The 22,277-nt window shown below is 40.3% G+C and overlaps 2 protein-coding genes across 2 annotated transcripts; one reads left to right on the top strand and one right to left on the bottom strand.

Moving 5' to 3' along the window:
- The first annotated feature begins 811 nt into the window (after window positions 1-811).
- tsg101a (tumor susceptibility 101a) lies at window positions 812-9,095 on the top strand. Its single transcript, XM_054775494.1, has 10 exons — window positions 812-1,180; window positions 2,763-2,850; window positions 3,048-3,113; window positions 3,723-3,886; window positions 4,581-4,707; window positions 4,847-4,904; window positions 5,034-5,128; window positions 6,097-6,299; window positions 6,366-6,605; window positions 6,690-9,095. The coding sequence occupies exons 1-10, from the start codon at window positions 1,139-1,141 to the stop codon at window positions 6,777-6,779; spliced, it is 1,173 nt and encodes a 390-aa protein (XP_054631469.1). The 5' UTR covers window positions 812-1,138; the 3' UTR covers window positions 6,780-9,095.
- Window positions 9,096-9,768: 673 nt separating this feature from the next.
- ldha (lactate dehydrogenase A4) lies at window positions 9,769-18,142 on the bottom strand. The gene is made up of 8 exons (XM_054775495.1): window positions 18,021-18,142; window positions 16,305-16,430; window positions 15,722-15,839; window positions 14,001-14,174; window positions 13,523-13,696; window positions 13,299-13,416; window positions 12,013-12,136; window positions 9,769-10,780 (listed from the first exon to the last, which is right to left on the bottom strand). Exons 2-8 carry the CDS (start codon window positions 16,428-16,430, stop codon window positions 10,616-10,618), a joined length of 999 nt encoding a protein of 332 aa, XP_054631470.1. The 5' UTR covers window positions 18,021-18,142; the 3' UTR covers window positions 9,769-10,615.
- Between the last annotated feature and the right edge of the window lie 4,135 nt (window positions 18,143-22,277).

Genomic DNA, 22,277 nt, shown 5'->3' with positions numbered 1-22,277 from the left:
GTACTTGTTAGCAGGTCTGCACTAACATTGAAGGTACTCTCTGCGTCTCTCACTCCCCCTGACAGTCCCCCCCCCCCACACACACACTATGCCAACAGGGGGCCCCAGAGCTGCATGTCGGCCTCATCTGAGGAGAATGACAATGTCCAGTCTTCATCTGTAGCTATGTCGTGCGTTTGTTATCTATCCCTTTTATGCTAAAAAAAAGTCCAAAAATCGCAAGGTAGCAAAAGCAAGCAAACGTAGAGCAACACACGCGAATTAAACTGTTTAGTAATAATTCGGCAGCTGCCAGTGTTAAAAAGAACGTAAAGTTACCACAGGGCGACGAACACAGCAAATTGGCATGACAAAATAAAAGTACAAAACAGGAAGCCATGTCGAACACAAGGAAAAACACAAACACAAGTCCAACCGTTTATTTAGCTTTTGTTGGAATACTTTATCAGCCATTATGTCCTACTATTTTAATGCATTTTACTCTCTCTCGCTCTCGAACAGACAGCGTAGTCTGGAGTTGATTCCAATCTAATAAGGCCCTACTGTAAATTTGTATTGGTTCTGGGGGGGGGGGCAAATTTCCAGACATTTTACATCATTTATTTTGTCTTTCCTTGAACAGAATTCAATTTAAACACAGCAAAATAAAACACAACTGTTTGGAAATCTCAAACCTTAACTGAGAAGTTTAAATAATTACTATACTAGCCTACATCTCATTATAACGTCAACAAAGAGAGCAGAGAACGCTTTCTGTAAACGTTTGCATTTGGTAATAAAGTTTTTGCTGACGTCATCAGTCACCCCGGAAAATGTCAGGTGAAATGCCGGAAATTGTTTTTGATGACGGTCGAAGTTTGTTGTAAAGGCCATTTGTTGTTTGTTCTGAGAAACAGGTTCGTCATCTTACGCGTTAAAGCCTCCGTTTAATGCTTAGATTTGGGATAACAAGAAAATACATTGATGTCGTTTAACTGGGCGTAACCAGACTGTTTTGTTTGGCCTGGACCGAGGCTTTGCTAACATTAAGCTAGCATTAGCTGAATACCTGCTAGCAAGCTTTACTTTTTATTAGCTGTTTCGACAGATATTACAGTTACTCGCTTTTTTACAAGGACTTTATTAACCACCACAAACAATGGCGGTTGTCAACGAAGGTGCCCTGAAGAAAATGTTGAAGGTAAGTCCGGTTGAGGTTTTTGCTAGCTACTGTAACTTGTTAGCATGTTAGCTAACGTTACCGAAAACCATCATGACCACTAGCTATCGTTTCCTGGTAATTTATTAAAGCAGGTTCGCTGTTTTGTGAACGCCGTCTAAAGCCGCTAAGATGATCTTTCACGTTAAGGTGCAATGGTAACACGGACACAATGTGGAGTGTACATATTAGCACATGTTAGCGCAATATTTTAACACGTATAATGGGGGTTATTGGAAATGATTAAACACGGCTGAATATTAAGACGTGTACCATCAAAGCCATGTTTATGTCCTGTAACTGATATGCAGGATACTTGTGCTACCAACCTACATTGGTATCGGTATAATGGTGAGTTCACGCTTGTCATGTTTGGTTCGGTTAAAACGGACCAGGACCAAACAAGGAGGCCGAGGCAGTCTGAGAGACCATAGTCCTGAGTGAGGCAAGTGCGACTGTTGCCAACTCTACCGTACGAAAAGTAGCTACTGGCTGACCTAGAAGTCGCTAGAAGACGTCTTTGACTATTTTGCATATTTGGATATGATGTAAGAGATGCTGAAGGAAAAAAGCATAACCTCTAGGAGAGACAAAAAATAGTAAGTAAAAATACAATTATGTTTAGAACTACAAATAAACTTGATTTTTAGTTTGTTCATTTAAAATGGGCCATCACTTCATAAATGCAAAATAAGATAGTCTAGAGCGTAATAATTACATCTGCTCTCACCTCCAGCCTCCACCTTTTATCTTGTAGTGAGGACAACTTGTTTAACTTATCACACATCGTTCTTCCATCACAAGTTCTGACACACTGACAGGTAAGTGACCGAGGCCGAATGAGCCTTGAGTGTAATGAGTTGTAATTTAATGAAGATTAAGAAACATTTACGTTTTAGATATGCCATCTCGCCTCGCACATGCGTGATTCATGGGTGTGTAGCGCTCCACCATGGTGGCTGTCAGTTTGCAGCGGGAGCTGACTGCTTTGGGGCGGGCCGGATGTCCCAGCAGCACCCGCTGCTGCTTGGTGAGAAACATACTGCAGACCAATACGTGCTTTCATTTTTAAGTCCCACGATACCAGAAAACTCTCCACCGACGCCGGAAAAAAAAAATATTTTGCCAAGAGGGTTTGGAATGTCGGCAGACTGTTGGCAACACGGGTGTGAACTCTGACCACACCAGAGGACCAAAACATGGGATATGATGTCACCAAATTTGACAGGAAGCAGGCGTTACATACGGTAGCAACGGCCAACAGAATGCTGAGTGAAAATCATTAAAAAAAAAAAAAGACTCATTTTGCTCATTACAGTTTGGTGAAGTTATCAGAGCCACCATATTCTTGCAGCACCAAAAAAAAAGTAGCCACCAAGTATCTTTTTTACGTTTTTGGTCAGGAATACAGTACTCCACTATCAAGTGTGCACGCACACAAAGAAACAAGTTGTGTGAACTAATTGTAAAAACACACCTTCCTTGCCTGCTTGATGAGACTCTCTTATTGTCAAAACATGAGCACACATTGTCATCATTGTTCTCCTGTCTTGTCATATTCCAGCAATACAAGTACAGGGATCTGACAGTTCGTGAAATCACCAACGTCATCTCTCAGTACAAAGACTTGAAGCCAGTTATGGATGGTTACGGTATGGATCTCCTGTTCTTACTAATAACCTTGTAGCTACAGTCATTGGCATTTTGCACGATATATTGATGTCTCAAGATGGCGTGAATGACCGGCAGTTCAAACTCCAGAGGTTCCACTGCACGTCGTCTCTCTTGAGTGACTGAACATGTCAAATGTGTTTACTTTCTTTTGTCATTGGCTTTTCTTGTGTTTCAGTGTTCAACGATGGCTCTACAAGAGACCTGATGAGTTTAACAGGGACAGTACCTGTAAGCTATAGAGGTACATTTTCTTTCAGCAAAACTTGGATTCAAGTATGTTTTCAACAGAGGAACCATATTTTATAAGTAAAGTCTTATGTCATTATTCGGCGTGTCACAAGACACTCAATTCACAAGACGTACACAAGAATGGGTGTACAAGATGAGATTTTAACATTAAAGAAAAGTACCATTAAAAAAAGTAGTGCAATCTACTAATTTAATGTCTACTACATGGCACTCTTCTGCACCCCAAATGTATGCTACCGGTCTGGCCAAATACTGACAAAAGAACTCACTGTGTTCATGCTGTTGCCTGTTTGTTTTCTTTAAATTTATGGAAAAAAAGTTCCAATTAAAAGCATCATTCTTAGGTCATGCATTCAAAGTTATAAAACATTTCAAAATGTACCTGCATTTTTTGTGACTGTAAAATAAGATCTGTTCATTCAGTCCTATAGTTTTCCATTGTAGTTTTCTTAAAAGTATATTGTCTCGTTCTTGTGAACTTGTATCGTTCCATGTCATGAGCTGAGTGTATCGTGACAGCCCGTATATTTATGCTAAATAATTCTGGGGTTTACAGTGATGGGAACACTGATGTGAATGCAGTTTTTTGTCTTTTCTGTAGGCAATGTCTACAACATCCCAGTATGTCTATGGTTGCTGGACACCTACCCCTTCAACCCTCCCATATGCTTTGTTAAACCAACCAGTACCATGATGATCAAAACTGGGAAACACATTGATGCCAATGGAAAGATCTACCTGCCCTATCTACATGAGTGGAAGCATGTAAGTAATCATCCGACGGAAGAAATCACAATTTGTTGACATTTTATGAGCAACAGCGCTTTTTGCCTGCCTTATCGATTTGATCATTTCTTGGAATTATCACCATATTGGAGAAATATTGCACAAATGTTTTAAATGGCTGTAAAGTACTTCTATACCAGAAGTGAAACACTCTTTGATGCAAGAAATGTCTGTTATTGCTTGTGTGGTTGCAGTTGTGCTAAATGAACTGCACCAATAACATAACAAATCAATGTTTAGAAGTTCATAAGTTATTCAGTTATCTAATTTAGGTGCATCAACTCTGTGGAACTCGATAACTTAACCCCTAGCGTTATGGGATTTTTTTGTTTTTACTAAAATGTGTACAAATTTATCGTACTCACAGAGAATACAGATGTTTGCATTATATTAAATAGTGAGGAAATAAAGCGTGTGTTGTGTTTTCACTGGACAGTGGCATATAGGGTGCACTATTATCATTGACTTTATACACATTATTAGTTTTTTTTTTTATATATTTGTTAAATGATATATGTGATGGGAGCCAAAAACCAGTATATGCAAGCAAATGTAAACACTATTAAATAATGCAATACACGACGTTTTACATGATACTAAAGATACTGCTAATAAGTGCAGATTTGTTGCGAGTATTTAATGAACCTTTTTTTTTTTAATAACTTTTTTTCAGCCTCAGTCAGACCTGTATGGACTCATTCAGGTGATGATTGTGGTTTTTGGAGAGGAGCCTCCTGTCTTTTCTCGACCAACCACACAAGCGCCTTATCAGGCTTTCCAAGCTGCTGGACCTCCTAACCGTGAGTGTTTTTTCTCTCATGATTCATTTATGCCTTAACACCAGGTGGCACTCATTCACCCCAGCAGAACACCCTGGGAAAGAAAACATGTAACATCATGTACTCATACGTGATTGTGAACCCTTCTTCTTTAATTCAGCATCTTATGTACCTGGCATGCCTGCGGTTTCACCCTATGGTCCAAATCCTAATGCAGGGTAAGATGTCTCATAATCACATACATGTACTACTTTTCTTGACAAGCTTAAGCAACTTATATCTTGCTTGAGTTGCTATCAAATGTTTTTGACTATGGTTGTAAAATATTAGTTGCATTTCACTTACAGAAGCTATCCCGGGTACCAGTACCCTGGGGGGAACTCTTACCCAACTACTGCTGGTCCTGCACACTACCCCACACAAACTCCTGTGTCCACAGTGGGTATGTATTGCGTCTAACATCTCCTATCGACTATCATTCTCTTTGCCTGGTGCATTTGAACTTAAAGTATCACCGTTTTTTTTTTTTTTTAATATCACAAAATACAGCAAAAGACAGACTATGACTTCAACTCTTTCCTCCATGCATGCATGCATGCATACATACAGTAATGATCACAATGCATAATCCAGATCCACAGCTCAGCTGTCACACGTTTACATGATTAAAAGCTTGTTTAAAGTGCACTTTTTTAACACAACTATAAAAAATAAATACTAATATTGCAGTACAGTGTATGAGTGATAAAATTAACCCAATCAGATGAACAGCACATTCAGATGTGTGACCTTCTTACTTTAAGGCTCTCACCCCTCAGCTTGACTTTGGTGGCATGCTGAACTGTTAGTGAAAGGTCATCTGATGTAATGAGAGTTGGGAGCATTAAAGGCCAAAGAGACGTACTGTATATGCCTGGAGGCAGGGATCCCTCTCTGGCTAGATGTTCTATATTTGGGGATGTAACAGTAACTCCACACAAAGGCTGACCTGGTAGCAGCAGTGAAACGCTGGTGAACCATCTGACATCCGGAGAAAAAGACTATTTGCATCAACTCTTGACATTTGTCTGCTGAACCAAGACTGCACTACACATGCTGCAAAGTTAACTGTTTATTTCTACCTGCATAACCTGATATTTAGCCAGCAATTCGCTGGCTAAATATTTATTATTTTAATTATATTGATTTTTTTTAACCTATTTTGTACAGCGTGTGAGTGCAAGTAAGGGTGTTTTGAGCAAATGCCCCCCTTCACATGGTAAAAGGAAATGGATATAACAGAGCTACAAATTGACCATGAATAACAAATGTTAAACCTCATTTCTTGACTGAGGTTTGATCACTTTTTCTACACCACCAAATTTGACCAGAGTTACAACAGATGTTTAAAACAGCTCTGGCTTTGTTCAGGTTCCAACAGAGATGGCACCATCGGTGAGGACACCATCCGTGCATCGCTAATCTCAGCTGTTAGTGACAAGCTTCGCTGGAGGATGAAGGAGGAAATGGACAGGGCTCAGGCGGAGTTGGATGCCCTCAAGCGGACAGAAGAAGACCTCAAGAAGGGCCATCAGAAACTGGAGGAGATGATATCAAGATTAGACCAGGAAGTGGTAAGATATTTTTGTCAATAATAAATTGAATATGTCGTGTTGTGTCATTTACTATTTTTGGACCAGTCTGAAGTTGACAGGAACATTGAGTTGCTGAAGCGTAAAGACGAGGAGCTGAGTGACGCCCTGGAGAAAATGGAGAACCAGTCGGAGAACAATGACATTGATGACATCATCGTGCCGACAGCCCCTCTATACAAACAGATTTTGAACCTGTACGCTGAGGAAAATGCAATCGAGGACACCATTTTCTACTTGGGAGAGGCCCTCCGTAGAGGGGTCATAGACCTGGAGGTCTTTCTCAAGGTGACTGTCAGCACACACACACACACACATATTCCAATCTACCGTGGTTTCATCAGTAGTTATTCATTTCCTCTTTTGTTGTAGCACGTACGCCTTCTGTCCAGAAAGCAGTTCCAGCTCCGTGCCCTCATGCAGAAAGCCCGCAAGACTGCTGGCCTCAGTGACCTCTACTGAGCAACACTAGCAGGAAACACTCACGTCTTCACACTCTCTGGTTCTCCTTTCTCCTCTGTTGTATCCCATCTTTAATGGGCCACTGAGCTGTTTAGATGTTGTAGATTGAAGATGAAGATTTGTAGTGGTGACCTGGCAACGGCCACACACTTGATAAGACCAAATACTTGAGAGATTGTCCACAAACTTGGAGTTGTGACCCTCACATGACACCATCGTGTGTACCGTGGCTTGCACAACTGATCCCTTCTTACAAATATTGATAAGGGAGTGTGTGTGCAAGTTGAGCAACCTGGTTTGTGTTGCACCCCAGGGAAGCTCCCAGGCTCTGATGAGAATATATTAGCGGGTGTTTGGAGAGTAAGCACAAAATATTGGGGGCTAGGAGTTAAGAGACAGCCCTCATCATCATGAAAAGGTTAAGCTCTGATATAAATACCCAAGGCAACCTTTAGAACGTACCTTGATTTAGTGCTGCATGCAGCCTGGGCCACGTTCAGAAGGCTTTATGTTGTGGATATGCTTTAAAAGATGAACGTGTTGTTTTCACCTCTCCTCCCATGTCCAATTAGTGTGAAGTTCTTTCATTGTACATGTCAGCTGCTCAGGTTAGCCCTCCGATTTGACTGTTTGGCTGCATTAACCAATCATGTACAGTAGCTGTTCTATCCTGTACACTGTTTCTCTTGACAGTTTTAGCACACTCAGTATTTTTCTTTTTGCTCTCCACTCTTATTTGTTGGAATCAGTCAGAGAAAATCTTTCTTTTTTTAAATAAGGCACGAGTGTTATTGGGTACAAAAAACTATTATACTAATCAAAAGTTAAGTTGTGACAAACACCTCATTTAACTTAGCCTTTTACTAAATGCACTTTGAAATGTATGATAGAATATCTGCTGTTATTTTTGTGTTTCCAGTTCAGCCATAGACCATCTTTTGTATCTGTAGATTTATGTAAATCAGTTCAAATTAAATAAATCTGATTTGATCGCTAATCTCTAACATGTTATTGTGCTTAGGGTCATTGTGGTTATATTGCGGAAGAAAAGAATACATAAAACGTTACAGGTGTAGTTTAGTTAACAAGTATTTTGTGAAGTTTTTACAGATCGTGACAATTGATATTAAATGAAATAATCAATTGACTGTCGGCAATCATTTAAGAAGTTTGACCAAAAAAAATGACCATTTACAATATGTAGAAGTGCATCCATTTTTTGGAGCCCCTAAACTAAACAAGTGTCGTATTTGTCAGTATAACATTCTGCTCTCATTCTTTCATCAAAACAAATTTAAAAGACTTTTTGAAGTAATGAAATATGAAGCTGAGTGTACAAGTTCACTTTCAGAGCTGCATTACAACTAAGAGCACATTCTCCATTATCATTTTTATTGATTGAGATACTGGCAGGGCCTTGAACGTCATTTTTTGCTCACTCATACTTGTAAGGAGGAAGGGGTTTTATTTTTTTTATTACCTCCGCCAAGGAGGATGTTTTTTCCCCGGCGTTTATCTCTTTGTTTGTGTTCAAAATAACATGAAAGGTTTTGAATGGATTTGGATAAAATTGGGGTATGGAAGAACTGAGTAAATTTTGGGGGTGATCCGGATCACCGTCTGGATTAAGGAATATTTTAACGATTCTTTAACATCACAAGAGAGGACCATTTTCAGCATTTGTTCATATAACTCCACAAAAAATGGTCACAGCACTTAAGGGAAAAAATAGATGCAGGACAAGTTCCCAACTGGTTCTACAGAATATCAAAGACTGATCCAGATAATGGAATAATACTGGATACTATAATCCAGAATACGAAAAAATAGGGGACCTTGTGAATTTTCATCATAGGAAGACAGCAAAGGAAGCTATAAACATGCAACTAACACAATTTTATATCAGCAAGACCGGAATCAGCTCCATAGCTTTTTCCGGTCTTCAGCTCCATAGCTTTTGGCCATGGAGCTACACCCAGAAGAAAATCGCCATTTCGGAAAATGTGATGTTTGTGAATTAACTACTAAAGTATTATTGATATCATTATGAAGCCACAGAAAATGTGATGTTTGTGAATTAACTACTAAATTATTATTGATATCATTATGAAGCCAATTACTAAAGGTATGTTTTCATGGTCACGCAATCTAAATATGTAGATAAAATAAATGTAGGACTAATATTTGTGGTGTAAATCACAATATGGGGAGAACTATGCACTCTCCCAAATTTTTAAATGTAATTTTTATTTTATTACTCAACAGTCTTTACAGTACAATGCTGTCAATTTAATAAAATCATGAGCACCAGTGTCATACAGCAGTAACAATTATTTGATGAATCGACTGTCCAATTAATCAGCAAATATTTTGGTATTCAATTAATCTTTTTATTAAAAGTGTCTTATGATTTCAGCCTCTCAAATGTGAGAATTTTTCTGTAAACTCTGGGCCTTGACAAACGCAACACAATTTTTTTTTGTTACCCCTCCAATCACATGAGGGGGCAATTTCTTCAGCCAGATGGCGCTTCGTCTCATACTTCAGCCTCCACATCAAAGTTCCTGAAAGCAAAGGTTAAGATACTGCAGGATTGGCTAGCACAGTCACCTGACATGAACATTATTGAGCATGTTTCGGGTTAGATCAGTCGTGTCCAGAGTGCGGACCTGCGGCACGTTAACAGTAAAAAATGTATAGAGCAAGAAGGCACAATGTAATGAAAAAAGCTGAAATGTATATGCTAATAAGCTGTTTTATACCCCCCCCCCCAAAAAGTGTATATATATACTGTATATAAGTGGCCCCTGGCATCCCTTGATTAATCATTTTCTGTATATACTGTATATAAGTGGCCCCCGGCATCCCTTGATTATTTTCTGTATATACTGTATATAAGTGCCCCCTGGCATCCCTTGATTTTTTTCTGTATGTGCCTTGGCTCCAAGTATAGGAAACAGGTGTATAAAATTGAAAACGAGCATAGACATCTTTTAAGTATCCTGGCTTTATTTGATGCTACAGTACATAAAAATATGTCCAGGTACAGTGATTCAGTCAGTCAGCTTACTGATAAATACTGAGAAAATAAATATAGTTCTAACGGCTTTAGAGAAAATAACGCCATTACATTTCACTGTCCTTTAGAGTTATGTGGTATGTAAAACAATTCTCTTTCAGGGCATTGCAACATCCAAGATATGTCATTTCTCTTACGTTTGCTATTGCAGCTCCTCCAAAATGTCTTTAATAATCTGAAACGTAATCTTGGTCGACTCCTGTCATACCCATAAACCTTTGCCTTTGTCTATCAGTGCACTTGTGATCATGTGTGTTTAAAAAGGCCTTATAATAACTAAGGGAAGGTTATTACAGTTGGACAGGAAGTCTCTGCCAAAGAGAATGGAATGTCTCCCTCAGACTCGCAAAGAAAAAACAATAAGATGACCAAGTGGACAACACCCACAACTGGACACAGTAATAATAGACGTAACGCACAAAGCACATGAGGAGTGTATGAAAGAAGAATAACAGTGCACAGTACCAAAGGGTACTTAGTAGTTTAGATATCTCCAACACAGTTTGACCATCAAGGCTCAGCAGAGTGTTAAAAGCCGCCACAAATGGAGGAATCAGGTTTGGGAGCAGACAGCAAAAATAAAATAGCTGAAATTAACTTCCAACGATTTAACTAATAACACTTGGCCTTTTCAGAATGTCACAAGTCTACTGAAATCTGCTTTTAGCTACAGGGGACACAGAAGGTAGGTTCAATAATGCACAGTGTCTTGTATAATGCGGTTTCAGGCTGGAGTCGAGTAACGAGGCTCTCCTCTTCACAGAGTGAGCTCCTTCTGAACAGCCCACAACGTCTCGGCGCTCTTCACCAGCTGCTTCTCCTCCTCTGGCTTCAGGGTCATGTTGATGACATCTGTTAGGCCAGTGTTGCCCAGGACGCAAGGGATGCTCAGGAAGACCTCATCCTTCACGCCATACATGCCCTACCAGACGTAGAAGAACTCCCATTAGAAAGTTGTCTGTCTGCTGGTAGGTGGAAGCTACCCATGTTCACTTGTTTGGATAAAATTCAATATATGCGCTGTAACCAAGGATGCTAGATTGTCACACTGTAGATAGTTTGGAAATTCGGACTCTAGTGCTTTGTCCCTAGAAAACAGGTCTTTTTTTGGAACAAGGAACAGATTGATACATACAACTTCTCCCCTAACGGAGTCGGAGCTCTTTCCATCACTCAGTAATACAGTACAGTAACACTAATAGTAATTATTTTTGTTAAAATTGCAAATGTGAGCTAAAACAAGCTTACTGGTGTCAAAGTGAATAAGACGTTCGGAGTAAGTGTGTTTTGAGCTTGATCTTTAGATTTTTTGATCCAGCTTTTGTATTGATTCATTAAACCAGTGATTCCCAACCACTGTGCCGCGAAAGATCAGTGTGCCGTGGGAAATTTTTTCATATAAAGTCGTCCCTTGCCACCTTGCACTTCAAATTTCGCGGTTTCACTCTATCACGGTTTTTCAAAATTAATTGATCATTGCTGTTTCGTGGTTGAATTAAAAAAAAAAAAAAAAAAAGCATATTTAAGCTAATTTGACACATTTTTTGCCTAAAGGTTTTTGCCTAAATTGGGCACTTAAGTATAAGCAATCATAAACTGCTGTTAGAACCATAACACCACGCCAAGCTAAAACTCAACTCTGAAACCCTGACATCACTTCCTGTCTGTGCCACATGTTTTTTATGGCTTATTTTCTGCTATTATGTCTTCTATATTGGGTAATATGAGTGTAAATGTGTCTATTGGGGTGTTATCTCATGTCTAGAGGGCTGTAATAATGTTACAGACTGTATTTAGAAGATCGTAAAACAGATTTTCTATGCACCGACTATGAAAATATTCCATTTATAAATAAGGAATCCTCGTGGAAATTCACATATGGCGATCGGGTGTGGAATCTCTTACCCGCGATAAACAAGGGATTACTGTAATTGGTTCTAAAATGATTTGTTCCATCTATCGATGCCAGTGATTTCTAGTGACAGGCAGAAGAATTAAAGGCTCTTCCACTAGATGACAGAAGGTACCTGATTAAGCTGTTTGGTGGTGTGCCGTGAGCTTTTTCTACTGTAAGATATGTCTCTTGGCTCAATAAAGGTTGGGATTGCAAAACACTGCACTAGAGTGTGTGCGTGTATGTGTGTGTGTCCTTACCTGGACAAGTGTGGATACAGGGTGCACTTTGTGCATGTTCTTGGTGATGCTTGCCACCAGGTCAGCCACCGACATCCCAATGGCCCATGAAGTATAACCCTTCAGCCTGATCACCTCATAGGCCCTGAGAAGTAAACAGTTGCAACATGGACGTTATGCACACATTAATAAATGTTACTTGTGTACAGTGAAATCCGTTTTACATGGACATCCCTCGGACTGGCTGCTAATGTTGAGGTTAACCAAAAATAGCTTTGAACATGTCCACCATGCTTTTGTTCAAATGCAAATAATTGGTGCATTTTGTTAGTTGCTGTGGTAGAATCCAGGTTAATACTGTATTGCTTTTATTTTGAAGCTTACTTTGCACTAAACATGAAGTCTGAAGTCTGCGCGCACGTTTGAATGCTGTGTAACTAGCTATAGACAGTAATAGTGAAAGTAAGACTAAAAGCCGCCCAGTTCTATGTAGTGTGTAGTTTCTTGGGAGTACCCACACAAAATGGTTGCAGGAAGCGGGGTGGAAGAACAGCTGAGAAGTCCACCACAAAGAAAGAACCTTTGATCCTATGTCAAAGCTTTGAAGGTAAGTGACAGTTTCTTTCTTGTTGCCCCTCCGACTATTGCCCCCCCTTTTTAAGGGTTTGAGATGCTTTGTTTCACACTGCAATAATGACGAAGGTGACACTACAACACATGTTGACATACACGGAAAGATCTTTTATAGAAATGAACCTCAAATCTTATGTCGGCAAAAGCGGTCAACCACCTTTGATGTTTTTTTTGCTAAGCACACAGACCAAGACATGAGTTGATTGACGTAAAAGTGATCGACTTAGAAGTGGTTCCACAGTACTTGTAGTGCATTTCAAATGACACCTTGCCTACGAATGCAGTAATGGTGACATGATAAGGTATTATTGCAGATAGTCCCATACGGGAACCCTATTGCGTTATACACCACTGGCCTGCCTTTGCACACCATGCATGTTTACTCTCTAAATTGCACAAGATGACACGACTACAAATGCAACACATGGCTTCACTGAATGTGTTCGTGTATAAGTTATAAGTTCTTAGTGAGTTTGTGAAGCCCTGATAAGAAAGTGCATTGGCTTACTGCCATGGCCAAATTCCTCACCAGGGATGGTGACTCCGTTGTGTCTGTTTAACTTTTATGCAAACACAAGTGGACTTTGTTTAAACTTTATTGCTCTCACAGACGAACAGAAGAGGTGCAAACACACATTACTGGTTGCTTTACAGAGTTAACTAACAGCACTCACCCATCAACCACCTGCTTATGCACCCCCTTCCAGTCATCACCGTCTCCATCAGCCCCCATGTGAGGGTTGAGGCCTTGTAGACTAACGCCTGCCACGTTCACGCCGCTCCACACGGGCACTGATTGAAACAGGGACAACACAGTCAATCACAGGCCAATGCCGTGATGCTCAATTTAGCTTTGACTAGCTGTGATTTTGATTTATTTATAGCAAGCACTGCATACCACTGGAGTCTCCGTGCTCTCCGATGATCCATCCGTGGCAGCTTGAAGGATGGAGGTGGAGCTTCTCTCCCATGAGGTGGCGGAAACGGGCCGTGTCAAGGTTGGTGCCTGAGCCAACAACGCGGTGGCGCGGAAATCCGCTCAGCTTCCAAGCAACGTAGGTCAAGATGTCCACTGGGAGAAAGAGTGTGAATTGGGCGACATGGGTAAACTGCACAGTGACAAAACAGCCGCATTACATGGACAAAAGTATTTGGAAACATTAGAGCAAGTTGAAATGGTAGAAAATATGGAGTTAAAACAACTTTCCATATGACTTTGGTGTGTGTCTGTTTGATGGAGTGAGGTCCTCTCAGGTTCTTCCACATCAAACTCAAGCAGAACTGAATGCACCTTGTGTGCGTTGCGTGTAGTGCACCTCGTACTTTTGTCCATATGGTGGTATTTAAAGCTTCTGCCATCCTTAACCCAATCTCACCTGGGTTGGAGACGACCATCAGGATGCAGTTGGGGCTGTACTTGACAATGTTGGGGATGATAAATTTAAAGATGTTGACATTGCGCTGCACCAGATTAAGACGGCTCTCTCCCTCCTGCTGACGGGCGCCAGCGGTCACCACCACCACCCTGGAGTTGGCTGTCACGCTGTAGTCTGGAAAATGGCGCACATGTGCTTAGTAGTAGACAGATAAATACAGTGCAATCCGCTGAAAGCCAACACGGCTCCGACTGGCTGACTCATATCGACATACGCGGTTGTCGACATAACCGACACTAGTTATTGCTTGCACATTCACTTGTGACTTTTGCCAGAGACAAGAAAATGGGTGATTGTAAGGGATTTTTTTAACCAACGGTAGTTTGTTGACATTGTTTTCCTCCATTTTGATTTTGATTGTTCTGTTTTCATATATTTGATGCTCTCATTTAACTTAATTGTGTTGTATGACAAAGCTTTCGTACATGCGCAGCTCTTTTTTTCCAGTGGTTAACAATCTAAAAAAAAAAATGAAATGGGTGCATTTTGTAGCAATACATGTCAACATAAACAGGCCCATTTTTCATCGAAATGACCAGTTTGAGTCGACAAAAGCGGTCAAAAATGTACATCGACAAACGAGATCGTCTCAAAGGAAATCTGCCCATCATCCACAATCCTTATGTGAAACATGAACACATATTTTCCCTTTTCTGTGCATTCTAACAAGAGAAAACGAGTTAGTATGAGCCAGCTAACATTGCACATCATGGGAGGTACCTATTTCGACTATGAGGCCCTCTAAAACAAACCTCAAATAATGTTTTATTGTTTTATATACATGCTGTAGGGGCCGCACGGTGGCCGAGAGGTTAGCATGTTGGCCACACAGTCAGGAGAATCTCCGTTGGGCATCTCGGTGCAGAGTTTGGATGTTCTCCCCGTGTGTGCGTTTTCTCTGGGCACTCCCACCTGCGACCCTAGTGAGGATAAGCGGCATAGAAAATGGATGGATGGGCTGTGATCATGCATCAACAACTACATTGATGATAACATGTAATACAGTATCTTGCCCTATTCTGATGATTTAAAACCTTACCGAAACTTTTTTTCGAAATGCATTGATTTGACGTAGCCCGTAGGAGCTAACGTGACTTCCGCCAACAATAGTAGCATAGAAACAGCGACTTACAACTTACATTGTCCGCTCTCATTAGGATGGCTGTGCCTTCCAGCACAAGACTTGTGCTCCGGTCCTCAGGTAAAAATTGCTGACAGCAAATGAGCATCTTGTTGAGTCTTCGTAGCGAAATTGCAAGCCAGTAGTATCCACTCTTCCGTCTGTCCCGTTGCATTGGCATGATGCGTTGTGTTACTCCGCCAGATAAATATAGTTTTTCATGTTAGCTACTACATTAACTATCGCTGTAGCTTGATTAATATACAGGTCAGTTATGTAAATTGAACACTGTTGGCATTTTTTGAGGGTTTTTTTCTTAGGGCTTTAACGTCAAAATAGGTACCTCCCATGTGCATTGTTAGCTGGCTCATACTAACTCATTTTCTCTCATTAGAACGCACAGAAAAGGGATAGCAATATGTGTTCATGTTTCACATAAAGATTGTGAATGGTGGGCAAAATTCCCCAAAGTGCAGTTTTCCTTTAAGCGGGTTCCACTCTAGATGGAGTCCAAATGTTTTGGCGTACATGTCATTCTGACCTTTGTCTGCCACAATCTTGTGTGTCTTAAGGAAGAAGGATCCATGTTGCAAGTCCATAGCTTCACCCTTCAGCTTGTCCTCCATCACGTCCACCAGTGCCAGCTCGTCACACAAATCCTGGTGGGTAAAAACAGTACACTTACATTCAAGTCTTATGAAAAACTACACAGAATCTATCGTCTTACTGGTAGTGAGGTCCGTTTACAATTTTGAAGTAGGCAAGGAAAGCCACATCATTTGTCATGACTTGACTTGAACACAGTGCGAGGCCAATACACACTGCATGGTCATATGACACATGCTTGGCTCAAAACCAGACCATTATGATTTTTTTAGTAGTACAATTTCGCAGGCAGAAGCACAAAAGATGCTTCATTCTCAGGCAGCCTTCTCCATGTGACCTATTTGCAACACAAGTTCATACCTATATTGTATAATGTACATATCGTGTTTCTAAATGTGAATATACGCTTACACAACGCATTTTATGCCATGTGTACATTGTGGTTGTACTATGCAGTGGTTAGAAAGGCCCTGTATCATACTGAGGCACATTTTTATGTCTCTTCGTTTTAGCCTTACCTTGAGCAGCACGCTCATGGCAGTGGCCATGCCCACCATGCCGACACCCACCACCGTCACCTTGTTCCTGCTGCCCACAGGCTGTTCCTTCAGCACGTGGCTGATCAGTTTCTCTTTGGTGGCCATCTGTGGGGAAATAATAAGAGTGACGGCGTGGCAGCCAACATATCCACAACCATTGAGGTGTGGATAATCAGGAGGAGGTGAGAAGTAAAGTAAAGTGTTTAAAAGGCTGGTGGTTACTTCATTGTGGTCACTTATTTATGTGGGCTTGTGCTCAGTTTGATTGATGCTGTCAGAGATGGGTTCATTTAAGAATATGTTCATTATTGTGGTTTGCAGTGGACATCATAAAACATATTATGCATCATACTGAAAGGTAAGGAGTGTCAGTATGCAATGCTGGACCACTGGCACATTTAAACACACACAGTGTTAGTTCAATAACTATGTTGTATTTAGCTTGATGCCGTGGTCGGTCTCTTCCCGTTTCATAAACCTGCCACAGTATCCATGGTTGCATAATGTCATTGTTAGCTGAGGCTCCTTATTGAGTCCTAACCATCTGACTAGATCTCCATAGCAACCACTGCCTGGACAAACGCTCAATACTTAACGGCATCCTCAAGAGAGAAGCCCGTAGTGACTCAGTGGGGGCGGGGCACACTGGCTCATGTGTACGTGCAGCACAGACCATCCCCTGGCTGATGTCTCTCACACACGTTACTATTTATGGTTCCTGGAGAGTACACTACTGACAGACAGGTCCAGTACGGTGATGTTGAGATTGGACCTAGTAGCTGAGATAGCTAATACTGCCGCATATCAGTGAGCTACGAATGTGAGCTGGATGACCTCTAAAGCGTTCAAACAAGGCCCACAGTTGATAGGTCATTCTTTTACTGTTGACGAATGCTGTGCAACTTCCTTTCGGTGTATGCCAGAACTAGGAGTCAAAGGATGGTGTGTGTAAAAAAAAAAGAAGCATATGATTTTATTAAAGCAACAAACAGTCGGACTGCTGTTAGGAATGTGTTATCACATTCTGTTGTGGTTTTGGCATTTTTCCTATCATGGTCACCAGGCGGTCAGCGAGAGGTCTCTCTCTAACGCACACAGATCAGTGGAATCCCACGAACTAGACAAACACGCTTTCCACTTTGTACTGTAGCAGGGCGTGCAACCGCTAATATAACTCTTTCCACACAGCCACGCCTCCAAAATTAACCCTCTTTTAAAAGTGTCAAGATTATCTCATGAGATTTATTAATTCAACAATATGTTGATTATTGTGGGTTAACATATTCAAGAATTAACATAATGTCAAAATGACACAGCTCTTCAACAGGATGGGGGTGTAAAATTATTCTTGAGGGTGTATTTGGTCAGACCGGACTGTCAGGATGGCGACCACAGCAAGGGGAGAAGGAGGAGCTGAGTGAGGGTCTCCATGTTACACTTGTGTAACACAGCGTTTATGACCCTCACACACCATATTTAGCGATGGAAACATGCCAATATCCGTGTAATATTGTGTTAAAAACCCTTTAGGTTGTTCATTTTAAGGTCGAAATAGCGACTGTTTTACAGGCCGTGAGCTATACTGGCTGCAACAAGTAGAAACATTAATGTCATAACATTTAGGACACAAACTCGATATCAAAGGCGGATTAAATCATATTAAAGTGATGTATAAGAAATAAAAAGGACTATTACCGTTTAGGCTTGAGTTAAAAGGCTGGAATGCTTCTCGTTGAGTTGATGCTGCAGTTCTCCCGCAGAGTGGTGGTGCGGCTGGGAGGTGAAGCCTGCTATTTAAACACAGCCCCCCTCCTGCTGTCGCCTCATTACGTATGCGCATACCCGTGAGATGAATGCTGCTGGGGGCGTGGCCTGTGCTGCCGCTGTGCGTGCTGGGTGTCACGTCCCAGGCAGGATGCGGAAGGGAGCGTCCAAGTATGGTTTAATCCTGTGCTTTTCCTGACCTTACCGCGACTAAATTACACGGATAATCACCGTTTTTCTGTCCTTCATATGTAAAGACGAATAAAGGACGTGGGAAAAATACGTAACTATTTGCTTTCAAACGTATTTATTACGTATGTACTTGCATTTTGGGTTGCACGTCATTTGTCAACGCGTAGTTTCGTCACCGTATGTAACATGACCTGCCGGTAAAGTTAAGAAACGACGGGAAATCCATTCATTCATATTGACTTCACCTTTTACTGTGGGAACCAATGACTTAAAATACACGTTACAATAGATATGACTAAATGGCACTTAATTAAGTAAAATTAATAAAATACAAATGTAATAGTAATATCAGATAATATAAATGTATGATTTCCTTTCCGATAAATATAAGATGTCCAGGTGAATAAATTACAGTAATACATAAAAGATGGGAGGGTGTTTGTGCACTAGACCATAGGTTGATTGATATCAATATGTAAATATTTACATAAATATTTACATACACTACTTTTCAATATGGTATAGCCTAATAGGGATGGAATATAATGTACCTGCGTTAACGTCATAAAGTCAGCATTGCTGTTTTAGCTGTTGTGTGCGTAATGATGGTGTATGTGTATACACTCTATATCAACAGGTGTCAAACTCAAGGCCCACGGGCCAGATCCGGCACAAACGCTGGAAATAATGCATGTCGCAATAAAATTCATGCTTGCCCCTGTCTTTGGTTGATTTCTGAGTTCAAACATAGTTATCCATAAAATAAATAATACAATAATATAATTAAATAATAATTAAGGAACAATTAGATACTTTATTCATCTCCAAGAGAAATTCACAATTGTGAATATGTATTCAAATAAGGAAGTATAAATATGCAATACAGTATAATGTTACTATTATATGAAATTGTGGCAAGCCGATGTTCAACTATACAACTATATAAGTACAATTTATTTTCAAAATATATTTTGTAACAAAAAAGTTCATAGTGAGTTACAAGTGAGGAAAAAACACGAAAATATCCACACTTGTGAGCAAGTAGTTTAGAAGAGCACTATATACAGTTTGTATGGTAATGGTGACATGCGGTGTTCATAAAAACGACTTGGACACCTCAGCTCAATATGTATTTATGTATGGCAGTATTATTCTTACTATTAATAGTATAAATACTATATACTATATTATACAGCCATTATATTGATCATCGGTGTTTTGGCGACCCCTTCTGTCACCTTGTAGTAATGACAAGAAAATGTCATAACTCGTTATCAAAGAAGTTGTTTCGTCACAATTTCCTTTGTGTAAGCACAACTTACTACGTGTTACAACACAACCTTTGATTCGTTTCTTGCATTGTTGCCCGTCAAGGGCTCAGATACTTGTTGTACTACAAATATGCACATTGTGCATGGCGTTGTGTATGTTTTCATGTATGGTACACTTTTGTAATCACAAAATGGCAAAACGGCCCTTATTTGCTCTCTTTTAGTTTTCTTTTGATAAGTTAATCTTGCATTATTAATTTACATGTTTACATGAAAAATTGCAAGAACTTATATTTTGCACTGTTGGATCTTAAGGAGTTTCTAGTGGAGCTTCAAAATGCAAAAAGAAGAAATGGGAGTGAGACAAAAAAAAGTTCGGAGTCAGGAATTAGTATATTACGTTCTTTAAAGTTTAAAACCACAGTCTTTAAAAGCCAAAATCTTTTAAAGTCTTTTAAATGTGGATTCAATGTCATTAAAAGATCCTGAGCGTTATGGAACAAAAAAGTCAAGTAGTAGAACCAAAAACATTCACCGGCCCTGAGCGGGGGGAGCCAACTGGCTGTCCGTCAAGACACAGGACGATCCTCAGCCCAAATAACAGTTGTTACTGGTACCCAATGCAGTCCAAAAACCATCAGACAGCATCTGTGAGAGAAAGGCTTTAAGAACAAGAATCTTCAAAGGTCTCGTCTCCTTCAACGCCACAAAATTGCCTGCTAGGAATTTGCATAAGAGCGCCAAACATGAGACAATGAAAGGTGAAACAAAGTTTTATTCTCTGATGGTAAAAGATATAACCTTGACTGTCCTGATGGCTTCCAGTGGTACTGGCATGACAAGGAGATCCCACCTGAGATGTTTTCCACACGGCACAGTGGAGGGGGCGCCATCATGATCTGGGGTGCTTTTTTCTTCAGTGGAACAATGGAGCTTCGGGTTGTGCAGGGGCGTCAAACGGCAAATGGCTATGTGGAGATGTTGCAGGGGGCATCCCTCATGACTGAAGGCTGTGTGGTGATGACTGGCTTTTTTAACAGGGCGATGCTGCAGTTCACAATGACTGCCTGACAAAGGACTTTTTCCAAAGGAAGAATGTCATTCTTTTGGACCATCCTGCGTGTTCCCCTGATCTAAATCCTATTGTCAAAATGTGGGGAAAGATGGCAAGGGAAGATTCCAAAAATGGACATCATTTCCAGACAGTGGATGCCCTCTGTGAAGCCATCTTCATTACCACATTTCCACCAGCCTCCTGGAAACACTGGCATCAAGCATGCCCAAACCAATTTTTGAGTTATGATTAACAAGAATGGCGCAGCTACTCATTACTGAGTCCTTTAGAACATTTTATTTGTATTCTAGGGTAGTTTTTTTTTTTTTTTAACTATGTCCTTTAACTTTTGATCAGGTGATGAAGAGCCTGTTTCAGTTTAATGTCTGTTTGCAATAAATTGCTCACTCACATTTTTTTTGTCTCACTGACATTTCTTCTTTTGAAGCTCTACTTCAAACCTCCTTAAGATCCAACATTGGAAAATGTAAATTCTTGCAATTTTTCAAGTGGTCTTAAAATGTTGATAAGTGTATTTTCCAGTTAGTCTATTTGAGTTCACATCACATCTGAATGTTTTCATGATCATGGATAATAGAGATTTCCTGTCAAGTCCCCATGATGGTCTTGTCACCCACTAAATTGTACCCAATGCACTTCGGTGGTGTGTTCAAGGCGTTCACTTCACTCGTGCTTTCATGTGCAGCATTTGAACTCGTCCTCACCCCCTGCTGACTTTGGCCTGTTCTGCACAGTGCTGTTAATTCCATACTTCAAATAAAAGTGTATTGGCACGAATTGGCTGTAAATTGTTTTGCATACATGCCAATTGTTTAATGCCGGGGTGTCGTAACTTTTGCCATTATTTTAATACTTTTAAAATTCGGAAGCAGGCTAAAACAAAACAATGGGGATATGTTAAGAAGTTATGTATATATTTCAAGAAAAAGAGCATGCATGTCACCTTTATATTATAGGTGACAAAGGATATTATTATTAGTATTATTCTTAGTGTTGAGTTGCATTATTGTTTGCTCTCACATGCTGTACCACATGGTGGCCACTAGTAAGCAGTGTTGACTTGTTTTTCTTATTTTCCTTTTGTACCAGTTGACTGATGGCCTCAGAACTCAACATATTGTAATAGAAGAAGATTAAAAGGCCGACTATCATGCAAAGGGAACCAGGTATTATTAACATTTCAACTTTTTCTCGCTACATTACGCCTTTTTGCGCTTTTTCGGTTTTTACTGTTGCTTTTTTTTGTTTCCATTTTTGCGCCATGGCCCAGTAAAACATAAGCTGTGGTCCTGAAATAGACAGAATTTGGTCACCCCTGGCCCATCAACAAATGACTGAGTACAAGCAGCTCACCGGAAGGTGGTGCCATCTTAAACGAAACCTATAACTGTATCATGGTATTTTCTATACATGTTCTATACTGCTTGTCCTGGTGCCAGTCACGGGTGAGCGGGAGGGGGCCTGTACTATCTTTGGAGGAGAGGTAGGGTGCACCCTGGACTGATCGCCAGTCAATCACAGGACACTTATAGTCTTTATACTATATACTTATTGTATATACTATGCAATATACTGTATTGTGAATTTCTCTTGGAGATCAATAGTGTCTATCTATCTTATAGTCACTTTCAGACTAACACTCACATTCAC

The sequence above is a fragment of the Dunckerocampus dactyliophorus genome, chromosome 5 (genome assembly GCF_027744805.1).
Source record: "Dunckerocampus dactyliophorus isolate RoL2022-P2 chromosome 5, RoL_Ddac_1.1, whole genome shotgun sequence".
NCBI lineage: Eukaryota > Metazoa > Chordata > Actinopteri > Syngnathiformes > Syngnathidae > Dunckerocampus > Dunckerocampus dactyliophorus.
This window is presented reverse-complemented; position numbering and strand designations above follow the sequence as displayed.